General features: G+C 37.5%; 1 protein-coding gene across 1 annotated transcript in view; it reads right to left on the bottom strand.

The window, feature by feature from the left end:
* LOC113534918 (fibrinogen C domain-containing protein 1) overlaps positions 1–27,824 on the bottom strand; it is an 83,747-nt gene that overhangs the window by 3,023 nt on the left and 52,900 nt on the right. The window contains exons 5-6 of the mRNA XM_053235831.1: positions 20,214–20,310; positions 6,932–7,111 (exon numbers count right to left, since the gene is read on the bottom strand). Of these exons, the coding sequence (XP_053091806.1) occupies positions 6,932–7,111; positions 20,214–20,310 (277 nt within the window). The remainder of the gene's footprint in view (positions 1–6,931; positions 7,112–20,213; positions 20,311–27,824) is intronic.

Genomic DNA, 27,824 nt, shown 5'->3' with positions numbered 1-27,824 from the left:
CTGAAACAAAAGAGAAAACCAAAATAAAGGAAGCAAAGAGAAAAAAGGATTATTGTGTGAAACTCAATAAAAGGTAGAAGGACTTTTTGGAGACATATTTAAAAAACTGTCATTGACTGAGTTTTTTTTTTTTTTTTTTTTTGAGGGCAAATCTACCCTGGAGGCAGGAGGAAATCTACTGGAATTTCAAACAGCCAATGGGTGGAGCTTATTTTTCAAACACTGTTCTCCCACTAGCTAGTGACAATCCTTGGAGTGCTCTTTGCTGTCTTGGCTTGCTAGCTGATTTATAATTGCTGTAATAGGTTCTTATTTTTACGCTGTAAGCAAACACTTTCTTGATAACTAGCATGTTTATACTTTTCAGAAGTGGAGTTTTAACTGAAACATTGCCCAGGAAACTAGCTAGTACAATTTAATACTTTATTACCATTAGGATTTTAGTCTATTTGAACTAATATCTTTTTGGATACATAGCTTGCCAGTAGTTTAAATATTGTGTTGGAGTAATGTTAAGCATAACTGGGTCAACTATTATGCAGTTTTTGTCAGGTTCCACCCACTGGTTATTAACAGTGAATTATGTTCTGCCTCTGCCTTTAGAACTATATTGATTGGTAATTTTGTACATTAGCCTCTTTGGTTTCAGCGTAGATTAAATGACATAGCATTTAGCCACTGTAATTTACACTTTTAATATCCATTAATTAAGTGAGATTATCCCTGGTAATGGATTTGCATTTACATTTGATTCATTAAACCCTTTTCCTCCTATGTGAGACAGAATACAAACCAGGCTTATAGATGCTAAATAATCCAGTATGTGATTGGACCAGTATGCAATTTTTAATTATGCTATTTTCTAATGAGATCCATCTCTGTCTCTCTCTTTCTCCCTTCATGAGCTTGGCTATTTAGTACAATTTGAGTCCTGTTATTGTGAAGTGTTCCAGTCATAAGGTGGTTGGCCATTAAAAAAAATAAAATTATAGGGCATGCAGACTTAGACAGAGCTGAAGTTGATGAAGACATAGTCTCACAAGCCACGTGTCTAGCTTTAGGCAGAGAGTCTGGTAATCAATACCAACTGTCTGTAGAGAGTTTGTCACTAATCATGACCAACAACCACCTAATTTCAACAGGAAGTGGCTGTTTGATTGACATTGGAAACCATCATGAATGTTGTCCTTAAACTTTTGGCAAGAGAGAGGGAGCTATGGCTAGAAAAGCTAGAATATGGGATCTGGAATGGAGAGAATAAATATCACATTACTACGTCTCATTACATTCCATTATGAAATTTAATTACTCACAATAACTGAGACTGATTCAAAAGTACAGAATGTAATTCATCATGTCAAAGCTTATAATTTTAATAAGGGTTTTACCTTGTACTTAATCTGCTAAAATATTATTCATTAGCTTAGAAGTGTTTAAACAATGCAGATATAGAGAAGAGAAGAGAAGAGAAGAGAAATACAAAGGAGATGAAGAGAATAGAATTGAAGAAGAGAAGAGAACTGAAACAGAAGAGAACTGAAAAGGAAGAGAAGAGAAGAGAAGAGAAGAGAAGAGAAGAGAAGAGAAATTCAAAGGAGATGAAGAGAATAGAATTGAAGAAGAGAAGAGAACTGAAACAGAAGAGAACTGAAAAGGAAGAGAAGAAAAGAGAAGAGTAGAGAAGAGAAGAGAAGAGTTTAATTTGCCGTAACAGCTTAATTTGCCGTGTTGTAGCAGTGTGATGGACTGCATGTCTCATAAATGCAATGCTGCTGTGCTCAGTGTAATGGAATTTGATGGCAGTTGATGACATCAGCCTTTACTGCAGACATATGAATCACACCATACCTTTTACAGAAATAAAGGACATATCATATCATAAAGCAGAGATACTTTCATAAATCTCTGGTGTCTTGTGGAGACATCAGTTTCTTCTTTGATTTATTCAGTGTGGCTTGTTTAAATGTCTTAATATCTGTGATATGACCATTCCAATTGCCGTCTATAACATCTTGGTGTACTGAAACGAAATTGTGGGAAATTGAAATAACCCATACTCCAACCTTAGGGATGCTCACTTCCTGGTTATGACATCAAATTCACATCAAAACACCATGGAGCTATGAAATGAAAATTAAGTCTATTGATCATTCTGGTTTATGACCAGGCGTGACAGCATAGTACTGCTTTCCATCTTGGAAAGTGTAAAGTAGTTTGATTTCTTTCCATCTCATATTTTTGGAGTAATTTCAGCTACAGGACATTACAAAGCATAACTAATCACTGATCATGTACAAGCTAATGCTGGAATTTTCCTACTCATACATACAGAGTCAACTGTTTTTCCAAAACATTTCAGGCTTCAGAGCTGCAGCGCCTAAATGACAAAAACACGCAACTAGACCATGCATTTAAATCAAACGTCTTGGGACAGACCCACCTAGCCATGAAATCATTATGAGCTATTATGCACACAAATTTATAAATAGACCTGCACAGAATACATTAGAAGAAGTGTGCACTCATACGAACATTGTTATGTAAGGAATAAAACACTTGGGGGTGTGCTGTGACAGGAAAATAATCAGTGACAAGGTGGTGCGGTGCGGCCCAACGTGAAGCGTTACCACCCTGAAGTTGGTCATTTTCTTATAACAGCACAATTCAAAGTGTTTTATTCTTCTTACACCACAGTAATCTGCCAATGAAAATTCACATATAGTTTTTATCCATTTCAAAGTTGCATTTAATGCTGTGAAATGTCTGCGAAACAAGTTCATATTATCACTTACTATATAACAGCATATTATATAAGAGTTCCCTCACCACCCTCTTTTTTAGTTACAAAGACAAAAAAAAACAGTTTGTCATGTTACCAAGGAACTGAAAAGTGTTCTGTCCTGAAGACTTTCCTACGGTGGAAAACTTACTGACTGCATGTAAAGTGCTGAAACTGGAGACTCCTTCCACAAATGTTAAATAAATGTCTCTTTACAGAAAGCTTCAACATGAACAACTATATGTTTATCTTTGTTAAGTAACCTGTTTTTAAATTCGTACTACTGTGTTAGTTGTTATAGAAATGAAAACGTTTTAGAATGAATGAGATAATATGAACCTGTGATTTGCCTTGCAGCAAGAACTACTGTCAGAGCTGCTGTTATAGAAAATTAATCAATATCTTCTGACCAATCAGATTTGAAATTCTGCTCTTTCTTATTGACAAACATTGGTATGTGAAACAAAAGTGCCATAAAAATTTGTTTTAAGATGGTGGAAAGGGTTGTCAAAGCACTCAAAGATATTTGCTTTTAAAATGGCCGTTCTAAATGTTGTCCCATGAGTGTCTACACTGGAGCTTCGGTAAGTAAACTGTAAAATACTGACATGTCCTATTGCTTCTGGCAGCTGCAGAAACCTGATTGGCCACCCCAGAATTACTCCTGTTCAAGAAGCAATGCAAGGAGCCATGTGGTTCCTGAGGGAACGCCTAAGGGGATTATAGCAAAACAACTGCATTAAACTTCGGGTTGCCATCCACTGGCCTCATATTTTTTCATTTCTCATTTCAGTGGTAGCTGCAGACCACAGAATTACTTGACACAAACTGCTTTAAGAAAAGACCTGAATAATATGTGTAGTGGTCTGGGAAAACCCATTGGCTGTTGCTGTGGCTGAATTCTGTCAAATGGCCAATAATTACAACAAATCAAGTTTTGGATAGAATTGGCTTTTGGGGGTGAACAGAGTTTAAATGCTAGGATTTTAATTATGATTAAGATATAAACAGCGGGGGTCATAGCTTACTAGTTTACATACCCCTCGCAGAATCTCTAAAATGTTAATAATAATAAAAAAAGAGAGGAATAATAAAAACTGCATTTTGTTTTTCATTTAGTACCGCCGATTTACTTTTTCATTTAGTACGACTATTTTTATGTTTTGTGAAAGCTGTTCATGAGTCCCTTGTTTGTCCTGAGCAGTTAAACAGTTATTAAGCAGTTATTATTTATTGTTATTATTTTGTCTTCTGAGAAACATACAACTATCTTATGTAGCTTCTATATACAAACATACAAATATCTTATGGAGCAGTACTAAATGAAAAAAATGAGATCTTTAAACAAAATAATAACAATTTACACCAATCATGATGCTCAAAAGTTTACATCCCCCTGGCTTAATGTAGTTTCTTTTGAACCTTTTGAACTGGTTCATTTGTGTAAATTCAGTATTATTTTGTCTTGTACACTATACGTAAACATCTGTTATGTGAAATAGCTTATTCAGGGCAGTACTAAATAAAAAACAAAATGTAATTTTTATGATCCCTCTTATTTTTTTTTAAATTATTAACATTCTGCAAGGTGTATATAAACTTATGACCAGAACTTTGCAAAAGAGACACAGATTTCAGTGCAAGAAAGTCTGTAGTTTTTCAAAGTATATAGTAGAAAGTGTCTAAATTTTACTTTGTGAAGGGTTTTCTTAGGCTTTTACACTTTTAAATACAGATGCTGTGAAATTTTGTGAAACCCAGGGACTATATTTTTGCTTCCTGTCACATTGTTTAATAAATTTGTCCATGTCAGTGCATGGAAGTATGAGAGCCAATGAGATAGTAGCTGATAAGTTTCTGATTCAGGTGGCCATTAAGTGTGCAATCAGACAGTATCAGACGGCATCAGACAACATCTGAGTGGAGCATCTGTGGCTGAGACTAATTAAGATAACACAAAGCACATAAGGGTGATTTGTTTACAAAGAATATAAAATGTAACACAAACATGAAGATCATTAACTGCATGGCTTGTTGCAATTTCATCAATTTTTGAATTTTATCTCCGAAACTTGTCTGAGCTTTGGAGGTAAAAATGTGCGAGATCAGGAGTGCATGTGAAGCTAGACTGCATTTAGACCACAGTTTGCATCCAGAGTTACAGTTGAACCGGTTCATAACCATAGGGTACTTAGATCTTATATCTAGATACATTGCAATGTCTCTGAAAAAACATAGCACACATACTGTACACTGACTCACGAGCAAGACCGGCAGGTTTTCTACTGGCACTCTGTCTCTCATGTTGTTATTTTCTTGTGATCTGATAGATCTGGTGATGAAAATGTGCTTGACCGCTCTCTACACTTTTCTGAAATTTTTCAACTTTTCAACACTTCCCATAGGACTATATGTAAAACATATATTTGATATAAAAAACAAAACAGCAAGTGAGCACCCTAAAGCATTCACCCCAGCAGGAATCAGTATGTTGTGCTGCAGAAAGCTGAAGGTGTGCTGGTTAATTAGAGCAGAGCGGAAGCCACTTTTTTTCCCTCCCTGATTTATATTTATAAAGTGTTTGTTTGTCTCCCATAATTAGCTAACTGTCCACCTTTATGGCATGCCATAGACGTGCCACACTGCCTCATTATCGCTGCTCCTCCCGGTGAGTCCGACCCGGTGAGCAGGCCAGAGGCAGAGGACAGGAACCTGGGACAGATTGATTGCAGAAAACCAATTAACGCTTGAGAGAGGACCTGAGGGCAGTGAAGGTAAAGTTTCTCTGCCACACTGAGATAAGCAGCACATATACAGCACATATACTTCTTTTTTGTTCAGTATTTACAGGATGGAAAACTTTAAACATATGTGCTAATTTTCATGACGATTCCTATACCTAAGGTCTGATTTACGCCTGATCTCCTCAGACTTTGGACTTCTGTTCGCTCTGGAGTCCAGCAGCCAACTTTACTAAAACTATACATTGGGTCTTTTAAGGGCAACACAGAGGAGATACTGCATCAGTAAGTTGTGATGTTTCTGCACACGCTTCTCAACTTTTCCTGCAGTGAGAGAAATATGATTCCAAGAGGCCTCAGGCTAAAGTTGCGTCAAACGAAATAAGAAAGCGAGCAACAGAGAGTGAGCCGCTGTAACGCAAAACCACCTACTGTTAGAAATTCACTAAACAGATTTTGTTTGAATGGTAAATATTATATTATTCTGAATTCCATTTCAGCACTTTCTTTCCCTTATGAAAAGAACTTCATCCAAGTATACCACAGGTTTATTCACATTTTCTACTTGTAATGTATACATGGAGCGAGGTACATTAAGCATGTAGTAGAAGAAGTAGTCTTATTTGCTACTTCGTATTGGCTAGTAGACGTATTCATATGCTATCATGTTTACATGCAAGCATTTCTAAATATACTTAAAAAGGTACACAAGGTATGAAGTAAACTATTCGTTTACTTTTAGATATACTAGTAGTAATTAGGTTATGAAATGTATTTCTGAGTACTCGGAATACTCGTATCTATGCATATTGTTATAAGATAGTATACATTATACTCAAAATACAATGTTTTCTTTTTTTAAAATATTGAACACATCTCAAATCCTATTTGCAGCACACTAGATGTCTAAAAACGCCTGACTTGATTCATGACACTAAACAGTGCTCCAAAGACAAAACACAATATTGCACATGTCAGAATTCATTCAAACCTTTGGTTCTAAAACCAGCTAGAGGTTTCTCAAGTGGTGCAAGAGTTCAGCGTGTGGTTAGATGATCTCACAGGATGATGCCATAGTAAGGAATTATACTTTCTAATGGGTTGTCATCCAATACATACTGATGATCTAAAGATAAACCTTTTTTTTTTTTTTTTTTTTTTTTTTTTTACAATTAGGGCACAGCAAAGGATGGCCTAAAATTGAAGCCTTAGCTTCAGAGAGAAAAAAACTGGCTAGTATGTTCTGCATTTCTGTAGTGCAGCATGAGTCCTTACAATTTAACTCCATAAAGCATTGCTGCATAATACACCTCTGAAAGGTTCCTCCTTCCCCATAAATCTAAAGGATTCAGCATGAGATACAGCCATATCTGCCGAATACTAAAGCTCTCCGGACAAAGAAAGAACCTACCAGCGGTTCCTGAGTAGTCCGCTATGCTCAACGGGTAGCCGTCCTCATCTGGGTCAACGGAGAACAATCCCACGCCAAAGGATCCATACTGCGCGAAGGAAGTGCTGTTCTCAAAGTCCTCCAGGTCAATCCTCAACTCATAATTAGCCTGAATGGTCAGAGCATGAATCCGCTTCAGACCTGAAAAGCAAGAGTGAGATGGTGCTGAGTCAGATGACAGAACGTAAGTTTGCAAGTGATTGAATACAATTTCGACTGAGGTGCCTGGCAGCGAACATGAATTTCCATGAGAACCATCATAATATAGAATTCAGTTCCTATCCCTGTGAGTCCAATACCAAACTAATGGTAAGAAACATGGGGTGTGTTCAGTGTTAAGTGTGCACCGTAAGAATTTAATATTGAAATTGAGCACACCACTATTCATAACTCCAGAATTAAGCACAATTCAGAAATTGCATGAAAGTTACGCACACAGGTTGGAGTTTGAGTAAAACAGAGGCGTGTCTCAGTTGCATGAACTTAAGTGCATTTTTCTTGCGTGATAATGACTCAAGTTAGGAGCAGTATTAAGTCCAGCGACACTGTCTGACAGTTTGCTGTAAATGCAACACTGAAATTCACAAAAAAACAAAAAACAAAAAAAAAAACAAGAGAATGTTATTCTAGGCCAATATTAAACACACAAATATGATACCATTAATTAATAGTATTGTCCCTTTATAGTGCATGATTTTTTTTGGTTTTTTTTGCACAGAAGGAGGAGAGAGCATCTTCACTGACACATTGTTTATTTTGAGGGCTGAATTATTTATAGATAAAATTATGACGAACACTTAAAATGAGCTGTGAGCACAGCAGGGCAGCTTATTCTTCCAAATCCTCATACAACAGAGGAAAATGACATCTTATGCACACGTCACAATTTCATGACTTTAATTTGGTATTTTATAGCTTCATTAAGTTGTGTGCACAATTAAATGTTGGCACTATATATAAAAATGAAAATAATAGGATGTGCTGGATCAAGTGCTATTTGTTTTTTTAAGTTGTACCATAATGAGGATGGAAGCCATATTGTCAAATCAAACCAAATTTGCAGTGAAAAATGTGATAATCACAACTAGGACTATTCATGCAACTATTATACGTATTTCTATAACTATAACTATTATATACAATGCCTCAAATAAACCTGATCAACTCGAATAAGTGTGATTAGATATTATGTAATAATTGTGACAGGTCTAGTGATACCTAGTCTATAATACAGCTATATCTTCTATTTAACAAGCACATCGTTATTGTGTAGCTAATAACGTGAAATGATTCTTTACCATAGTAGACCAGTACTTTGTAATAATTGGATACTTTTAAATATGGACACTTTTTAACCTTCACTCGAGTGTAACTGCCTCAATACAGACTCTCACTTTCACTTTTAATTGGGTAACATTTTGACACAATAAGTATAAGTTTTTCTGTATTTTTTTTAACCCCTAGCTGAACTTAATGCTTCCTATAACAGCCTTGAAAGCTACATGTATTAAGCTGTTTGCACCCATTTTCAGGAGTAATTGCGTGTTATGTACAAAACTGGTGCAAACAGCTTAGTCTCAAGCCCTCACAGCTATGACAACCATTAAGGCAACCATTAAGTTCATCTAGGGGTTTAAAAAAAAGTCCAGAAAACTATACTTATTGAGTCAAAATCTTAACCAATTAAAAGTGATTGTTCAAGAAGCACTGAAGGGAAGCATTAAGCTAGACGAGGGCTAGATGTACAAAGCTGTTTGCACCCGTTTTGAGACATAATTAGGCAAATGTTTTATGTTTTGTAGGAAATTGGCAATTTAAAATGGGAAGTGAGACTGAATACATATTTCCACTCAATGAAAGAAGCTTTAAATTTTTAGGGAAATTATCCCCCAGCAGATATTGTGTGTGATTTTGTCTGCCCCCAAAAGCAGGTGCAAACCAGCGCCTTGCTCGGAGCTGTGTATGCAGTGCTGCCAGGTGCTTTTTTTTTTTTTTTTCCCAGGCTACTTTGGAACTGTCAATGCAGATATTCACTCATAGATACTTTTATTTATGACAAAAAAAGAGACCATTTTAGGACAGCTGTGAAATAACTATTTAGGGAAACTACGTCTTTTAATTCAATTCGATTACATTTTATTTGCATAGTGCTTTTAAAAATGAACATTACCACAAAGCAGCTTTACAGAAATCCGGATATAAAATTCTAATTTAAATTTATCCCAAATGAGCAAGCCAGAAGTGATGGTGGCAAGGAAAAACTCCTTGAGACGACAGGAGGAAGAAACCTTGAGAGAACCCAGAACCCATCCTCATCTGGGTGACACCGGATAGTGGGATTATAAATCGTTTCACTTCTATAAATGTATACTATAAAGACAAGCAGTGCTACTGGAAGTGTGTTAAAAGGAAGTTGATTATGAACATCATTAGAGTTTTAAGTTTCTTGTATCAAACTCAATTTATCAATGGTTCATTGATGAAGACTTGAGTGTAAACTGTTCTTAGCTATTGCTGTCTTAAGGCTATCCAAGAAAGAACATCCACAGCCATACTGATTGATCCATTAATAAAAACGTCATTGTCCATTGGCCTGCTTTTGATTTATGCAGATTTGGCAATGCTGGATATATGGCATGAACACATACATCAGTTTGCACACATCTACACTTTTTTGACACTGACAATTTGCTAAATGTTACAGATGCTGCTGTCAACCATAAGAAAAAGTACTATAGCTTAATTAACACTTTAAAAAGGACCTTATTCAACACAAATCTTTTCAGTAAAGCCAATCAGTAATTAAAAATGGAATGTCAGCTGCATTCTTGCCCTCTACACTGTTTACAAGCCTTTGTTTAATAAGAACTTCATTTACATGTCTTCATTACTCAACTTGCATTTAGTCCTGAGCTTTTTGACAGCTCTACTGCTAAACTTTTCCCAGCACTTCACAGTGGCTTTTAAACCGCAATCTGACCCTGAGTGTCTAAGTTAAGAGCATGCTCAGAGAAGCAACACTCCAAAGAACTCACGTCAGCTCTCTGACATCAAGGCTGCAACTGCAGTACGTTTTTTTTTTCCATTTAATATTCCCAACTCTGGCTTCCGAGAGCGTGCATGGAGCGTACACATGAATTCCCCAGGAAGACCAGGCACTTTGTGTGTGTGTGTGTGTGTGTGTGTGCGTGTGTGTGCGTGTCTGCTATAACATCAGGACACAAAATCAATAAGGCTAGGATTTTTAATTTGGGATTTTTGGGTCTCTTAAATGGTTGTTCACAGCAAAATAAACTGGAGGATTGACTAAGTAATATCCTGATAATGCATTATATCCAATTTATAATGAAACACACTTGAAAAACAAAGTCTTGAGACATTTACTGGTATATTAAGAGTGTTACAGTTTGAAATAGGTATTTCAGGTTACTTGCATTTGGAAGCCCATTGACATATTACTGCTGCTCCAAATGATTTACTACAGACCCAGTCATAGGTCTACAATTTTCTCATAAAGGCTCTCCTTTTTTTTCTTTGAATTCTACTGTTAAGCGACATTTTCCAATCTTGAGGCTGGTGATGTGATGACAGACTAAAAAGATGTTAATAATTATGAGGCTGTTTCGTTTACAACATGACACATAAAATGTGAGGCTCAGTACCTTGTGGCTTGTTGCTATTTCATGTAATTTAGTCATTTCATCTACAACACTTAGGAGGCATCAAAAAGTTTTCACTTGCAAACTGCTTGGGCTCTAAAATAAAAAACGGCACTTAGATATTACAGCATACCTTGAGTTTTTAAGAGTGATATTCAGTAGTTCTAAGATGAATATTTTAATGAAAAGTCACTGAAAAGTGCCATATTTTATGTGCTTTCTGTTTTCAAAGGGAGAAATTGAAGCTAAATAAGCCTCTATACATACGTCATGGTTTCCTCCTTCATGTCACGGTTCCCATGGTTGCAGACACCATGTACTCATGCTTGCCTTTTGTCCTAGTCCTGTCTCTGCCTCCATCCTTTCATTGGTTTGTTGGCTACTTGTGTTCACCTGTTCTGTGTTAGTCCCTGAGTTTGTCTATGAATGTCCTGCTGTTTGTTTGTAGTGTCGTGAAGTCTTATCACGCTTTTCGTATTGTTAGGTCTGAGTCTAGCTTTCTTGTTTTCTTTCGACTCTTGTCTGACTCTGCTAATCCATTTTGATTACAGCTTATCCTTGTTTGATATTAAACTGATACTATTTTAGAAAAGTATTACTACCGCAAGTTACAGGAAGTATACTTAAACCCAAACAGTGTATATATTCAATTTAGCTCATTGCAAAACCTGGAATTGACATCTCAGTTTTATTAGACCCTAACAAAGGGCCAGATTTCATCCAATACAGTCTCATGATTATAAATTCAAGGGTTTACAGACAAGCAGCTTGTAGCTTGTAGAAAAAGCTACAGGCTATGCTTTAGTCAGCTTTAGTGTTTGTAATTTAACTTGCAACTTTTGAATGGAGTTGAACGAAATCTCCCTTGTTCATTAGCGTGACGCTTGTTGTTTGGTCATGTCAGTTGACAACATTATAAAACCACATTTCTCAAGAATACCAACCTTGTATCAGCTTCGCTGTATGCTTTACAAGATACACATCAAAAATGTGATCCTAAATAAACATGTTACACTATAAATTACTTATAAAATGTAGACGTAATAACATACGGCCTAATTTCATTGTACTCATGTGTCTCTCTAACCATGTGCCAGGATGCCCTTTTATTCTACCTTCATAAAATAGATAAATAGAGGTATGTATTTGAAGATCATACAGATCTCTTTGCCGCAAGCTTAGCCAGACAGAGCACTCATAGCCGTGGGCTTGCCTGAATGAAAGAATGCACAGCTCTATTGATTTATTATCCAAATGTAGCAGATATTTGAACAGTAACCACACTGCTGATGTTTGTACAGTTCACTTGTTTGGAGGTCTGATTTATTCTCAGGAGAATCTCATACTCAAATCAGACTGTCAAATCTTCTGAATCAAAGCTTATAATGTTTGGGTCTAACTACAATAATTACAGTTAGAGTATTAGATTTTATCAGTTGTTTATACACATATTTTCTTAAATACATAGTTACATAGTTTGTGCGCAAAAAAAAATGTTTTAAAAGACTTTTATTTTAAAAAATAAAATATTCTATACCATGCTTTTCTTGTTATGCTGTGTATGCTGGCATCTTTGCTTTATACATCAACCAAAGTTTATTCAAATATTATATATGTTTTTAAAATTTTAAAAAGAAAAAAAAAACTCTTGCTATAAAGATTGCCAAAATATTATTGTAATAAATATACTTGTTTCTGTAAAACAAATCTGTACTGAAGTGATCCATTATCTTTTTTTAACAAAAAAAAAATTGGGTCTGTGACCATGAAAAGTTTGAGAACCCCTGGTTTACATTACGTAAGTGTTAATGAAAAAAAGCTGTTCTTTTTGAATAAGATGTGTGTACTTGTTTTGCAGTGGAGCAGCGCACCAGTCAGCTCTACTATCCTCTTCTCTCTACGCAACAAAACAGGGTCATTAATTTTTAATCACAGTCCTCCGTCTGTGTGGCTGCTCGTGGGAGAGCTTTTGGGAAAAGTGTCTCATATATGGAGGTGTTCCTCTCACTCTGTCACACAACGGCAGAGAGAGCAGAGATGAATAAAGAGAGAGGAGGAGAGAAAGGTGATAAAAGCTCAGCACACACACGCACACACACCTTCTCTCTCTTTCTCTCTAGAGGTGAGTGTGTTGTGCCTGTAAGCTGGGGTCTTTGAACACCTGGCATGTGACTGACATGTCACAGACACATTAGCTCTTTCACACACTCACTCACACACACACACATAATTCCTCCACTCAATTCACAAAGCCCCATCTGAATATAAATGATAAATATATAGTCATGATACCAGGTTAAATATGACCAAAACTTACAAAATATATATATATATATATATATATATATATATATATATATATATATATATATATATATATACAAAAAGCATTTAAAAAAATAATGCATTTGTAACAGTTCCTAAATGGAAACAATGATTTACAAGTATAATTATAAATATAATTTTCTACATATTGGTAATTTTCTACAATTCTGACAGCATCAGATGCTTCTATCAGCACAAATTGTATTAATCCATCAGCTTCTCTGTCAACTTCTTTTTTTTACTCGTTTTACTCTCTCCATCTGGTTTCCACTCTTTCCCTCTGAAAAGCGTCACACCAAACACATTACTGTTCATTACTGCTTTCACGTCCAGCTAACCAAATAGCCTCTCTGGGACCATGAGGCATGTGGTAAGTACTGTATGGTCTAGGCTTTCACTTAATTTACACATCACATTTCTCAGCACAAAGTACTGCTGCCGTTTGAGAGTAGCACCACAGAACATCTGGATAAAAAAAAAAGACTTCCACTGAAGCAGAAAAAAAGACGACTATGTTTTTCATTTCCATTCTCGGTATCTGCATAAAACTGGAGGACATTAATGCAAGTGGAGTGTCTCAGTATTATCCAGTGGAGAAAGATAAGTAGGCGGCTTTAAACAATAAGAGTGAGGATTAATGAAATGCTTTGTGGATGTTGAACGAGGTCATGGTTTATTCAGGAAGATCATGATTGCAGATAGATCACAGATAAAGACCGCATTATAACTACCAATATGTTCGTGGTGCATGACAACTCAGTGTGGATTGCAGTAGTGTCATGTTGATGGCTCTACCTATAGAAATGGATTTTCCCTCTCATCAAACTATACACACGTAATCCATAATACTGAGGAGAAAAAGGGTAGGATCAAAGATGTCTTTCAGGATTATTTATGTAATCCAGTGGAGTTCATGAAGAATAGCTAAAGGTTCATAAAGAATAGCTAATAGGTAAAAATCACAAGCAACCATGCCAGTACCTCCATACCTGAATGACTCAAAAACAAGAAGACTGATAAATAATGTCAGCTGAGACCTAATGTGTTCTGTCAGTGGAAAATTTATGAATAAAAAGCTCTATGGCTCCAATAAATAACCAAAATATTATTGTATACATTGAAGTCTGAGCACGAGTCTAGTATGACTCCATCTATCTATCCATCCATCCATTTAGTAATCCAAAAGTCCATCAATCTTTCACAATTTTGCACTTGTTGCTTTCTGGTCATTGCTTCCATCCCTGATTACATGCACCTATGCCTTGTTTCCGTCTCATTAGCTTGGGCAAATCCTCTGTGATTCTGTGTGTTTTTGTAAAATATTGCATTGAAAATATGCTTTATATCTTCAACGAGACCAGCCCATGGTTTTGTGTATCTCGTGTCTCCTGTTTCCTTGGTTTACGATTATAGATTTGTTCTACTACAGCTGGTCTGCTGTGATCTGACCCCTGCTTTGGACTTTTACACCTTTCTTGTTTTGCCTCAGTAAACTTCACACTGACATGTCACTGATAGTCACACTGTCCAAACAATAATTCAGACAGACAGGTTTCATTGGGCAGTTTAACCAAGGTGGCAATATGAAGGTGCAGATTTTATTGCACATTTTTAATAGCTGAACATTTGATAAAAATTGTATTACTACTGGACCAACAGGTTCCATAATTGTCAAATAAAATGTCCTTCAATCAACTTCTAAACACACTCAGGATAGGCAAAATTACACCCCATTCTCATTATACTTTTCTGTTAAATCAATAATCAACAACCAAGTATTCATTATTAAATTATTCGTTATTGCGTTGGGTGTAATCAGGGTGATTAGCAGGACAAAAGCTCATTTATCTTAAGCTATTACTAGTGATCTCTCTAATACCCCAACCCCACTCTGTACCCCCCTGCTGTCTGGCAAAAAATACCAGACTTTCTGGGCTGTTACTGCTAGATTCTGTACCAGCTTGTTTCCTTGGGTGGTCTGGTTCCTCAACACCTGCCACTCACCACAATTATTCACATCCCTTATTTGTATTGTACCCACTGACCACCCAGGACTGTCTTCTAAACATTATGTTTACTAAAAAACTATATACTTCACACTGTATACATGGATATGGTTGGGATGACAATAAATGGTCTGCAGTATTTTCAAAGGTTTGTAGTTGTGTTTTGTCTGGCATGTGCAGGTGTGTTTTGTTTGAGGTATGCATGTGTGTATATTACGAAGTTTGTAGGTGTGTTTTGTCTGAGGTGTACAGGTGCGTTTTGTTTGAGGTGTACAGGTGTGTTTTGTCTGAGGTGTACAGGTGCGTTTTGTTTGAGGTGTACAGGTGTGTTTTGTCTGAGGTGTGCAGGTGTGTTTTATTTGAAGTGTGCAGGTGGGTTTTTGTCTGTGGTGTGCAGGTATGTTTTGTCTGAGATGTGCAGGTATTTTTTGTCTGTGGTGTGCAGGTATGTTTTGTCTGAGATGTGCAGGTATTTTTTGTCTGTGGTGTGCAGGTATGTTTTGTCTGAGATGTGCAGGTATTTTTTGTCTGTGGTGTGCAGGTATGTTTTGTCTGGGGTGTACAGGTGTGTTTTGCCTGGGGTGTACAGGTGTGTTTTGCCTGGGGTGTACAGGTATGTTTTGTTTGAGGTGTGCAGGTGTGTTTTGTCTGAGGTGTGCAGGTGTGTTTTATTTGAAGTGTGCAGGTGGTTTTTTTTGTCTGCACTGTGCAGGTATGTTTTGTCTGAGATGTGCAGGTGTTTTTTTATCTGAAGTGTACAGATATGTTTTGAGGTGTGCAGGTGTATTTTGTTTGAGGTATGCAGATGTGTATTTTTTGAGATGTGCAGGTGTGTATTGTCTGAGGCAAGTATATGTCTTATTTGTATATGTCTTAAGTGTTCATTCATGCATTGTTAGAGTTATGAAAGTATGTTTGTTGTAAGATGTGGATTTTTCACTAGAATAATCTAATGAATTCTTCCTCCCTCATATGATTCAGACAACAATGCCAGGGGCTGTATATTGTGTGTCTAACATATTCAGGCTGTATTAACACGTTCTGCTTGTCACTTATATCTCCATGTAAGAGTGTCAAAAGATTCTAGCTGCTCTTTGAAAATCTGAGGCTGTGAAATATTAAGGAGGTCTTTCAATAGCAGCCAGCTGTTTGAAAGTAAGCAATTGTGAAATGTCATAACACAGAACTTCACAAACACTCACACGCACATAAAAGAAGTGACAGAATAAAGCAGGCAGCAGGAGATATGGAGATATGGGGAAGAATAGAACAGAGAGTAGAAGATGCATACAGTGAGTAGCCATGCTTGTCAGCAAAGTGTGTGTTGTACATCTCAGGAACTGGATTTCAGTAGACCAGACGGGAGAGGAGGTAGGGGAGGAGAAACATGATCACACCATGTGCTTCAACAGAACATAAAAAGGTGTAGGAGGAGAGAGAGAGCAAGCACAAGTTCTGGCATCAGAGATCGCTGACAGCTTTGCCAGAGAATGAAAAATTCTACTTCCTATTGAATTTTATGCTTGTTTAAATGCAATATGCTCCAACTGATGTTCACATATTTCTCTGTGGTGTAAAGCATTGGTACTCTTTTCCAAATCCCTCAAGAATACTCTGGACTGGCTCTGGTAGGAACTATTGTCTGAAGTATGCAGGTGTGTTTTGTCTGAAGTGTGCAGGTGAGTTTTTTCAGAAATGTGCAGGTGTGTTTTGTTTGCAATTTGCAGGTGTGTTTTGTCTGAAGTGTGCAGGTGTGTTTTTTCAGAAATGTGCAGGTGTGTTTTGTCTAAAGTGTGCAGGTATTTTTTTTATGAAGTGTGCAGGTGTGTTTTTTTTTTTTTTTTTTTTTTTTTTTTTGTTTTTTTTTAACTAAATATATTAATTAGCTTTAATGGAATTTCAAGACTAAAGAATACAAGAAAATGAGAAAACATTTCTGGAAGATGTGGTACACTGCAGCAAAAACATTATTACATACTGTGTCACTAATGCTATCACAACAGTCACTCACCACACATTTAAAACACTTCATCAAGCAAAAATGAAGATGCTAGCTCACATAACATCTGATAAGAGAACACTAAAACTCGCGGAAATATAAGCCAAAGTCTTTCTATCTTTTTGTTGAGATCGCAATTATTAATGTATTCATCAGGAGAGGATAAAGGCTAAAGCTACATAAAGTCGCCTTATTTTCCATAGTCTGTATTAATAGGCATAATTTGCTTGTCATACTTTTGAGTTAAATCATATTGGTTGTCACTTTCCAACCTAGTTAATTCTTCTATGCAAGCATAACATGGGCCTGGGCAGTACACTAGAGCTTTCACTTGGGCTAGCTATGGAAATTATGATTTCTCCACCCCTGCACTGAATGGCTCATTTCTTTTAGTCACATTCAACCCAGGTTATTTATTCACATCACTGTAATTGACTTCATCTAAGGCACCTTTATAATATAAAAGTTCACAAACCCATCTAACTGAGTATAAAGGCAATTTCAAAGACTCTGAGATGATATTGCACATTCACAGTGCATAATGAAATCACACTGCTGAATGTTGTTGTTTAATCTTACAAGGAGGGTGAGAGGACCACAGATGAGATGCTACTGGAGAGTCAGCATAGTCGCTAATAAGCAATGAGGTGTCACTTTCAGCTCAATATGCTGAGAAGTGTCATCAGCTTCATTAATGCATGAACACTCTGCTGTAGCAGCGCCGATACCGTCTCCTCTACAAGACATTTCTAGCCATAAAGATATAATCAGAAAGTGATAAGATAATCAAAGATCTCCTTTGATTGGGTTCAACTGGAAACAGAGGTGATGACTCAAAGACCTTTGACCTTGTCAAGGGGTTTGTCACAGGAGTGTGAGCTGGCCTGTTTTGGTGAATTCAAAGCCTTCTGATTTAGGACGGCCTTGGATTTCAGCATAATGGACCAGGTTTCAGATTAAGAGCATTAAGGAGTGTCTTTTCATATTTCCAGATAAGGAAAGATCAGGGAGATGCAACTAATCCCCTCCTCAAAATCATCAAAAGCTTTTAAACGAACATTGATCAAATCATTAAATAAGAAACCTAAACTAGTCCAATGAAAATTACTAAATTACAGAAAAATATCAAGCTTCGCCTTTATTGCCAAGATCCGTAAAAAGCTAACACTTTCGCAGCTATGTGTCTGAGAACTGTTTGTTTGAGGGCTCTGTGTGTGAGTTTTTACAACAACATCCAGTTAGTTCTGTCAAACCTATTGAGGATGTGTATGTGGCAGACGAGTGGTGTGTAAAAATAATTCCTAATTGTAAACTGATGTGTAAGCAGGCTAGCAAAGTGATTCACCTATAACTCTGATACTTAAAATAGTCATTCTCTACAACATTAGATGCTGATTAAAGACTACTGATATCATATTGTATTGTGTGGAAGCCTGAGGTTTACAACCCTAGTATTATTGTTATTTATTAGCATATCGACTACTATTTAAAGTCAATCTTTCAACTGTAAATGATATGCTACACATTATTATTATTATTATTATTATTATTATTATTATTATTATTATTAAAGATGCATCGATACCAATACTGGTATCAGGTACTGGTCTGATACTGTGCTAATTTACTTGTGCTTGCAAACAATGCTCCAAAACCATCTGATAAGTGTGGAGTAATGAAGTGTGCATGCAGAGAAAGTTCTGTAAGCACTGTTCTGTAAGCACTGTGAAACATGCATGTCCTTTCCCCTTCGCTCACCAAGGTCTGCCCATGAGCCATGGTGCAATGCACAGCACTTTGAACTCATAACATAAACAAAAAGAAAGTTAAAGAAAATGTTCCATGGCACCCTGATTGCTGAACACTAAGTGTTCAGCATAAGTATCAGTGCCAGTAATTATGAGTATCAAATATTGATGCATCCCTTATTATTATTATTATTATTATTATTTTAAGTCAATTGGCAATTCAAACCATCCTCTAACGTTCACATTTCACGATCTTAATTCCTGATGATAGCTAATGTACAACTTCAACTGTCAATCCCACTCAACCGTCCTACAGCTGAGCTGCATCTCTGCTGTGAGTTTGTCTTTGCTGAGGGCAGTGTGGCCTCTACACTCTCTCTTTCTCCATTCCCTTATCTTTATGCTTGTGTACTCTTTATTTTCTACCCTCCAGCTCATCTCTTTGAACTCATAGGTTAATTGTGCTCAGCTTCCTCATGTCTTATTGATCAGAGATCAGAGGAGCTTCAGACTCATCTTCATAAACAGCAGTGGCATCCTAGAGCTCCACCATCAGGCAGAACCATTGGATTATTTGGCTCATGGCTGGGAGCACATTATTGGGTATCCAAACAAATATCAGGCAGTTTCCCAGACTTGGGGTCAGTGTCACAAGCCAGGCTTCTTTATAACCTGCCGGGGGAAATATCATTCCTCTTCTTATAAACATCATCAACTGCAGGGAGATGACATTCCGTGACAGGCCTGTCATTCCACATTATTGGTGTCTTAGTCTCAAGAAAATGTTCACGTTTCCCTTGAACGATGCAGAATAAAAAAAAAATGGAGTCATCCCTAACATGGAACCATTTTGCATCAGAAACTGTCAATGTATGACTTTCTCCATATTGTGGTCCTGATAAAGTAGAGGCAGCCTTGCAGTAAATTAAAGAAAACACTCTTAATCTTGCATACGTTAGTTCTATCTGATAGTAACAGATAGTCAGAAACACTCACACACACACACACAGAATATATTTTCAGCGAAGACCTTAGAAGACTTGTTTTGTACCTCTCCCTTCTGGGGTATCTCATATCTGTCTTCATGGCTATCCCTGCACCCACCACTATGTGTTTCTGCCATGGTGCTACACCAAAGTATTCTAAACTATGTTACTCTTTTCTTAATTCATAATTTATTCTTAATTATTCTTAATTCTCTAATAAATCAGGGATGTTAATTACAGTCAGTCTGTCTTGGGTGTGTCATCAGTAGTCATTTATTCAGACTGTTGTTCTCTAACATCATTCTCCTAAAATAATTTTTAATTAATGGTAAAGGATGAGTAAAGTACCAGCCACGACATGACGGGAAATTAACAAGACCTGCGTCAGCCTTTAACTTTTAAGGCATAATTGCTGATAATGAACTCCAGCCGATAATTACATTTGGACTGAACCTAACTTGGTATTTATCTTTTGAAAATCACTCTGTAATATGTAAAATATAATAAAACAATGTCTTACCAAGCCAGTGTTCCCCTGTGATCTTCCCGAACCCCTCGCGATATGCGGCCCAGTCCCTGTAGAAGTTTACAGAACCGTCCTCTCTGCGCTGAAACACCTGGGGGACATAAATTACAAAAGTCAAACTTTAGAAATGAACATCTTTATTTAATGAGGGCAGCCCCACTGTGACACACAGCATTAATAAGTAAATAAATGTGATGTTTGACTACGTACAGCTGAAAGAAAAAAAATCTATTACAATGAAATGATTAACCAACAAGATATTTAATGTAGGTTTTTACTAGGGGTGCAAAAACATTTGACGATCTGCATTGTAGGAATGTGTGGGAATCAGCATTTTATTAATTATGCATCTAGTGCAACTGCACTGTTTGAACACCAGAGGTCCCAATCTGCACAACCCATAGAGTTCTAATATATAGACAGCACGCTGGGCCTGACTCCACTTGGTTGTAGAACTACGATTACATACATAATCTGCAGTTCTACTTCCATTCATTCCAGATCACCAGGGTAGTTTTCATCATAGCTAGTGGAGTCTGTATATCCAAAGTCAACATGAAGGTTTGTTACACCTCCTGATAGTGCACCTCACGAGAAAATAACTGCTAGAACTCATAAATAATGCTGTACTTTATTAAGAAAGAGAGTCGCTCAAAGTGAGTCAAGATGAGAGTTCATCGAGTTGCTGATAGTGTCTTTATTGAGGATAAAAATTGCTCAGAGTCAGGTATTGCTCAGAGCTCAGATACTGTAATCTATTGAGAATGAGAATCACTCAGAGCTTTAATACTCTTCATTATTGAGGATAAGAATTGCTCAAAGTCCTCATGATGTACTCTACTGAGGATGAGAATCAGATACTGTGTGTACCGATAATGTACACAACTCTCCAGCTCTCTTCGCAAACAGACAGATGACTCACTGTCCAGTGTGTTTGGTCAAATCTACAGCTGTACTTTCTTTTTTGCATCACTACCCATACAGCTTTTTCAACACAATAAACATGACTTCGACCTTGCCTATTGATGAAAAGTAATACTGTAATACTGGCTGCACCACAAGAAAAATAAAATACTGCTTACAGTATGATGAAAGTAATACAGAGCATTTAAAGGACCATCTATTCTCATGCTCCATCATGCTTTTCTCCTGTTCCTCCCATGAAAATCTGCTGAAAAGTAATCCAGCCTCATGCGAGCCAGCTCTGGGCCTCCCTCTCATTGAAATGTCATTTAGCCATATTATCACTACCCTTATAGCAGCTATAAACAGTTATTCATTCGCTTTCTATTGGCGTTAATAAGAGATAAAATGCAGCTTGTTACCGAGAAACTGCAAAACCCAACATCTTCTAAAAGGAATAGTTTCACCTCCTGTAACAAAGAGCTGACATTGGAGACTCCTTCCAAAAATGCTACATAAACATCTCCTCACAGAAAACTTCACCATATCGATGATTAAACATCATTTAATAATAATAACACATTTATTAATTGGTTTATCAATAGACTTAGATTATATGAAGCATCCTCCATACAGCTCCCTGTGAACTGGTGTTGCTATAGAAACGACAACACATCACAACAAGCCCATTAATATAAACCTGTGACTTGAATTAAAGCCAGCATTAATATCAGAGTTGCTGTTATAGAAAACTGACACTGTCTGATTAGTCAGATTCGAGAATTCAAAAACATTACGTAGAACTGAATTCTGAGAATGTTATAGAGCGCTTTTTAACAAGACATCACTGATCAATAAGAAACAATAACGCAAGAATACGTAATTTCAATCAGAAATATCTGCCCACTCAGCTGTAAATGATAAGCGTTAGTCTTTGTGAGTGTGTGAAGGTAAGACCTGGAGCGAATTCAAAGCATAATTCAGACAGTAATTGACTGCTGATGCCCTTGTAGAAGATTAATCAAGCAAGCAGTGGATCAATGAGTGCTGGAAATGCCAGGAAAGGAAAAAAAACTGGCTACCAATTTAAATGAGGAGAGGATAGTGTTCTCCTCATGTGCTTGGCAAGAACAAAATGTACATACATACCCACAAAAACTGCCTTGGGAGATGCTTCCACATGGCACTCATATTCCTTTCACGAAACTACAGAAAAATGAATGCACACCGATATAGACACATCCTCCAGTCTGAATTAGAAATAATAACATGTCACCTTGGGTATGTGTGTCAGAGATCAATAGCTTCCTTGTCACCTGGCATTCATTTCAAAGTAAAGCTTCACCATTAGTGTGGTTTTAGCTGTGGGTACCTGAAGGCATTTTTATCTGTGAAGATATGTAGCGTATAACCCAGATCCCACAATGAGGCCTGGGAGCTGCACCTTTCAGGCAAGAGATCTTGGAAAACACAGCGCAGCTCTCTTAATAAAACATGCGAGTGCTCTATGCTGGGGCTTGGGGCTGCATTTAAAATGAACGGCTGCATTTCGATTCTAAATAAATCCCCTCTTTCAATCCTTCTTCAATCCACAAAGCATCCGAAGAGCTTTAATTATTCACAATAATCCCTGTAACTACTTACTGAGTCACCTTTAAGTAGGAAGAGCTCTAAATCTCTACTGCACCTAGAGTATAAATTTAGGCAGTTAAAAACAAGGGATTTTTTGTGTTTCAATAAATATTTCACATGGACGGATACGAAAATTCTCAACAGGACCTTGTAGATTTGCTTCAATTTAAAAAGCATTTAGATGATATATGAAAAAAAAAAAGACACACTGACAAAGCTCTGGAAACTCCTGACTCCAAGAGTTAGAGAGATGAGAAATTGGCTGTGATTGAAGGGTGTAGCTTTGGGTATTATCTCCGCAGCAAACCTGCTGACTGTAACGTCTCATATGGTGGGTAAACAGAAAAAAACACACGTTATAATGGCATTAGATGGAGTAGGAGTGGGTGTGTGATGTTTCCCCCCTCAGTTTCTCTTCATATCCACCATGAACCTGCTTCAGCCTTCACACAGTGTGTACACAAAGCAATTTCTCTCCCTATAATGAATGTCCACTGGCAGCAGAGCACACAATAGCTGACACTAGTCCTTCAGCTCAGACGAGCTTCCGCAGCAGATTGCACTGCTTTGCCGTGTACGCCGGCCCACATTTGTCTACAGGCTTTAACACAGAGCGATGACCTTGTTCCAAATAATGAACTATTATACCACAGTGCTGCTGAATTCTCAAATGTGATTGGTCAGAAAGTTCATCATCAGCTCTGACACTAGTTCCATCTGCAAGGCAAATCGCAGGTTAATATTAATGCACTCATTTTTAATATGTTCTCATTTCTATAGTAACAACTAACACTGGGACTTGGATAGTAGACTTACAGGTCCACATAATCTAAAGCTCATCATTTTTTTTATTTAACAGATTTGGTTATTTAACAAAGAATAACTTAGAATCAGTTGATAGGGTGAGGTTTTCTGTAGGGAAACAGGTATTTTGCATTTATGGAAGGAGGCTCCTGTGTCAGCACTTTGTAACACTCAGTCAAGGGAGAGTCTTCAGGACTTTCTGGTTTCTTGGTACCATAACAAGCTGCATTTTCTGTATTATTAAATTTAAGGGGGCGGAAAAGAAAGGCTAGTGAGCGAACAACTGTTTATTGCTGCTATAATGTAAGGGATAACAGGAACCTACCTGTTTCACGGATGTTCCCCAACATTAAATGTTGCTATAAACAGATAAAAAAGTATGATATGTCGTTCAGTAATCCAATAAAGAGAGTAATCTTTGGAAATTTGCTGTGGTATAAGAGGAATAATACATTTTATTGTGCTGTTATTGTAAAACGAGCTAAAACTTCACTCCGCTTAACTCTGCTTCATGTAGGGCCGCAGCACACCACTGCATCACTGATTATTTTCATATAACAGCATGCACCATAGTGCTTCATTCCTTACTTATTAGAGACAACAGTGTTTATTCTAGATACAGGACAGTAAGAATGTGTACAAAGCTTAAAGACTTCACATCCGTCACTTGTCACACACGTGAAACCTGTTAATGTATCGCCTGAATTGTTGGACATATGATATTGCTGTGTGGTTCTGTTCTTCATGACTCACTGTGTGTGTGTGTGTGTGTGTGTGTGTGTATGTGTGTGTGTCATCAGGCAATAGTAGTCATGGTTTCATACTGATGTGTCAAAACAGGTCCTGTGCAAAATCTGACTGTTACACAGAAATGACACTGAAGACTCCTTCCAAAAATGCTAAATAAACATTTGAGTAAACTTCATATTATTACTAATAAGTTGTTCTTTGTTAAATAATGATGCTTTTAAAAATTCATTTATTATAAGGGTTAAATTATGTGGAATGTCTGCTAAGTCTCTGTGTATGACCAAGCAGAGTTGAGAATCCAACAGCACTGTGGTAAAAATAATATGCAATGCATAGTACGCCTTTTGAGACGCAGTTCATGAGCAGTGAAGGCAAGGCACACGTGCTGAGGACTGTCAATCATCTCAGCTCCGCCTCCTCTGCAGGGGTTCAGAAGCAGTTTGAGGACGGAGCAATGAGGAAGCCCCAAACGGCATCTTCACAACCTGAGTGCCTCAAAAGTGCACGACAAAGACACTCGTTCAGTGACTGCAGCGATCGATCTAGTCCATTAAGGGAGCAAAGATTTCATAGCCCTAAAATCTGTCGATTTTGTACAGATGTGATGAGAAAAGGACAGTTAGGTAGCAGACTGAAAGTATTGCTTTAAAGCCTGTGTTTGCTTTCCAATTTACAGCCTCTCCGTCGATCCTCGCACAGTCCAAATTACGCAGCTCCATCAATGACAGCGATCTGCCACGAAGACAGAGCTTTTCACCGATGGAATCCACAGCATCTCCTCTGCAGCGATCTAATCCACACACATCACAGCATCGAGACAAATAGAAACAAATAAACTGATGCACATTGCTACTGAGGCACTTTTTTTTCCCGTTCAATGTGCTAAATTGCAGAGGAGTCGATATCTGTAAGAATTCAGGGCTGTCTAATCTTTAGAAATCCTTTAAAGCTCTATAAGACATTGTATAGTTGGTATTCTTAATCCCAATTACTGTTCTCTCATTTATCAGACTACAACATGGATTGACGTAGTATTATGGAAGTGCTAAGCTAGTATAACAAGTCAAAATAATGACATGCCACTTAAAAAGAATATTTTCTTTATAGTTTGTGATTCAGTGCTTCTGAAAAATACACTTCCTCATTATATGCATTCAGAGAGAAAACACTTCACTTTATACTAATTGATAGTATGGCAGGATTGAACTGCAGTCTGTCCAGTAGGTTGTAAAGAGGCCTTTTGATTTTAAGCAACCTTGGGTTTGAGAAAGGCACTACATAAACAAGGAATAAAACGAGTCGTGCTGGTATAGAAAAATAATCAACGATTATAATGGTGGGGTGAAGCGAATTCGATTATTTTCCTACAACAACAGAAAGTGTTTTATTTTTCTTATACCACAGCAATTTGCTAATGCGGACAATTTTGTATTTATTACAGAACAGCACATCATACTTTTTATCCATGTATAGTTACATTTAATCTTGTGGAAACTCCATGAATCAAGTTCGTTCCCGTTATTAATTACTTAATTAATTATAATAAATAGCGGCTATAAACAATTGCTCCCTCACCCGCCTCTCTTTCTTTTGAAAACTGTTCTGCACCAGTGATTGCTCAGCGAGTGTATTTACAAAGTACAAAATAATCTGATTTGGAAAAAAATGGCAATAATTTGAACAATGAATGAATTTACATACACTTAAGTAATCAGATAATGGCCAAATCTGAGTCTGTCAATAATAATATTTCATTTGTCTACAAAGAGAGAAGATATTAATATAAACTACTTCATCAACCAATTAGAGTAGTAGCTCCAATAAGACATGTTTTACTTTTTTAACTTAAATAAAACATCCCAGAGTGTGCAGCTATCCATTCATCTATTCTATATCGTTTATCCTACACAGGGTCGCAGGGAGCCTGGAGCCTGGAGCCTATCCCAGGGAACTCAGGGCACGAGGCAGTGTACACCCTGGATAGGGGCCCAGCCCACCACAGGGCACAATCGCACACACACACACACTATGGACAATCTGGAAATGCCAATCAGCCTATAACATTTCTTTGGACTGGGGGAGGAAACCAGAGTACCCGGAGGAAACCCCCGAAGCACAGGGAGAACATGCAAACTCCGCACACACAGAGCAGAGGCGGAATTCAAACCCCCATCCCTGGAGGTGCCAGGCAACAGTGCTAACCACTGAGCCACCATCTTTCATCTCTATTTTGACTCAGAGATGAAGAGCGGTATTGTTAGTGCATATGCTCAGATTTTGTTCAGACAACAAAACAAAAGAGATTATAGGGATAAACAAAGTGAATTAACCAATTATTGGGCTAAAGATATCGTAGTATGCTGTTTACATGCACACTTGATAATGTGATAAGTGCCAAAAATCAGATAATTATCGGATTATTAGTGTGCATGGAAACACAATCACTATATCACAGAGATCCAACAGCACTGAATTAAAGCCAAAGACAACATGCCAGCATCCATCTGGACCAAAATGAGAGCGAGATACAGAAAAAAAGAGGGAGAGAGAGAGAGAGAGAGAGAGATGGCAACAAGAATTTAGTTCTTTTTGTCTGTGTTGGAACCTTGGGTTTGAGAGAAGTGCTACATAAATAAGGAGTAAAACAAGACAGGGCATCCTGCCATACGCTGCAGTTGATTATTTTCAAATAACAGCATGTCTTGAGGTGTTTTAATCCTCTTATACCACAACAATTTGCCAATAATCAGATATGAAATGAAACAAAATACGTCTCGCTTATCAATCACTTACACTCACCAAGCACTTTATTAGAACACCCGCACACCTACTACAATTACTACTACAATTATCTAATCAGCCAATCGTGTTGCAGGAGTGCAACGCATAAAATCATGCAGATACGGGCCAGCAGCTTTGGGTAGTGCTCACATCGGTCATCAGAATGGGGAAAAAAATGTGATCGCAGTGATTTTGACCATGGCATGATTGCTGGTGCCAGACAGGTTGGTTTGAGTATTTCTATAACTGCTGATCTCCTGGGATTTTCACACACAACAGTCTCTAAAGTTACTCAGAATGGTACAATAAAGAAAAAACATCCAGTGAGTGGCAGTTCTGCAGACAGAAACGCCTTGTTGATGAGAGAGGTCACGGTGAATGGCCAGACTGGTTCGAGCTGACAGAAAGGCTACAGAAAGCTGAGGCTGCAGTGGCACAGACTCACCAAAACTAGACAGCTGAAGATGTAGCCTAGTCTGATGAATCTCCATTTCTGCCGAGGCACACAGATGGTAGAGTCAAAATTTGCGACAACAGCATGAATCCATGGACCAAACCTGCCTTGTGTCAACAGTCCAGGCTGATGGAGGTGGTGTAATGGTGTGGTTTTCTTGGCACACTTTGGGCCTGTTTATATCAATCATCGCTTGAATGCCGCAGGCTATTTGAGTATTGCTGCTGACCATGTGCATCCCTTCATGGCCACAATTTAACCATCGTCTAACGGCTACTTCC

The sequence above is a fragment of the Pangasianodon hypophthalmus genome, chromosome 8 (genome assembly GCF_027358585.1).
Source record: "Pangasianodon hypophthalmus isolate fPanHyp1 chromosome 8, fPanHyp1.pri, whole genome shotgun sequence".
Classification (NCBI taxonomy): domain Eukaryota; kingdom Metazoa; phylum Chordata; class Actinopteri; order Siluriformes; family Pangasiidae; genus Pangasianodon; species Pangasianodon hypophthalmus.
The sequence above is the reverse complement of the archived record's forward strand: the minus strand, read 5'-3'. Positions and strand labels throughout refer to the sequence as shown.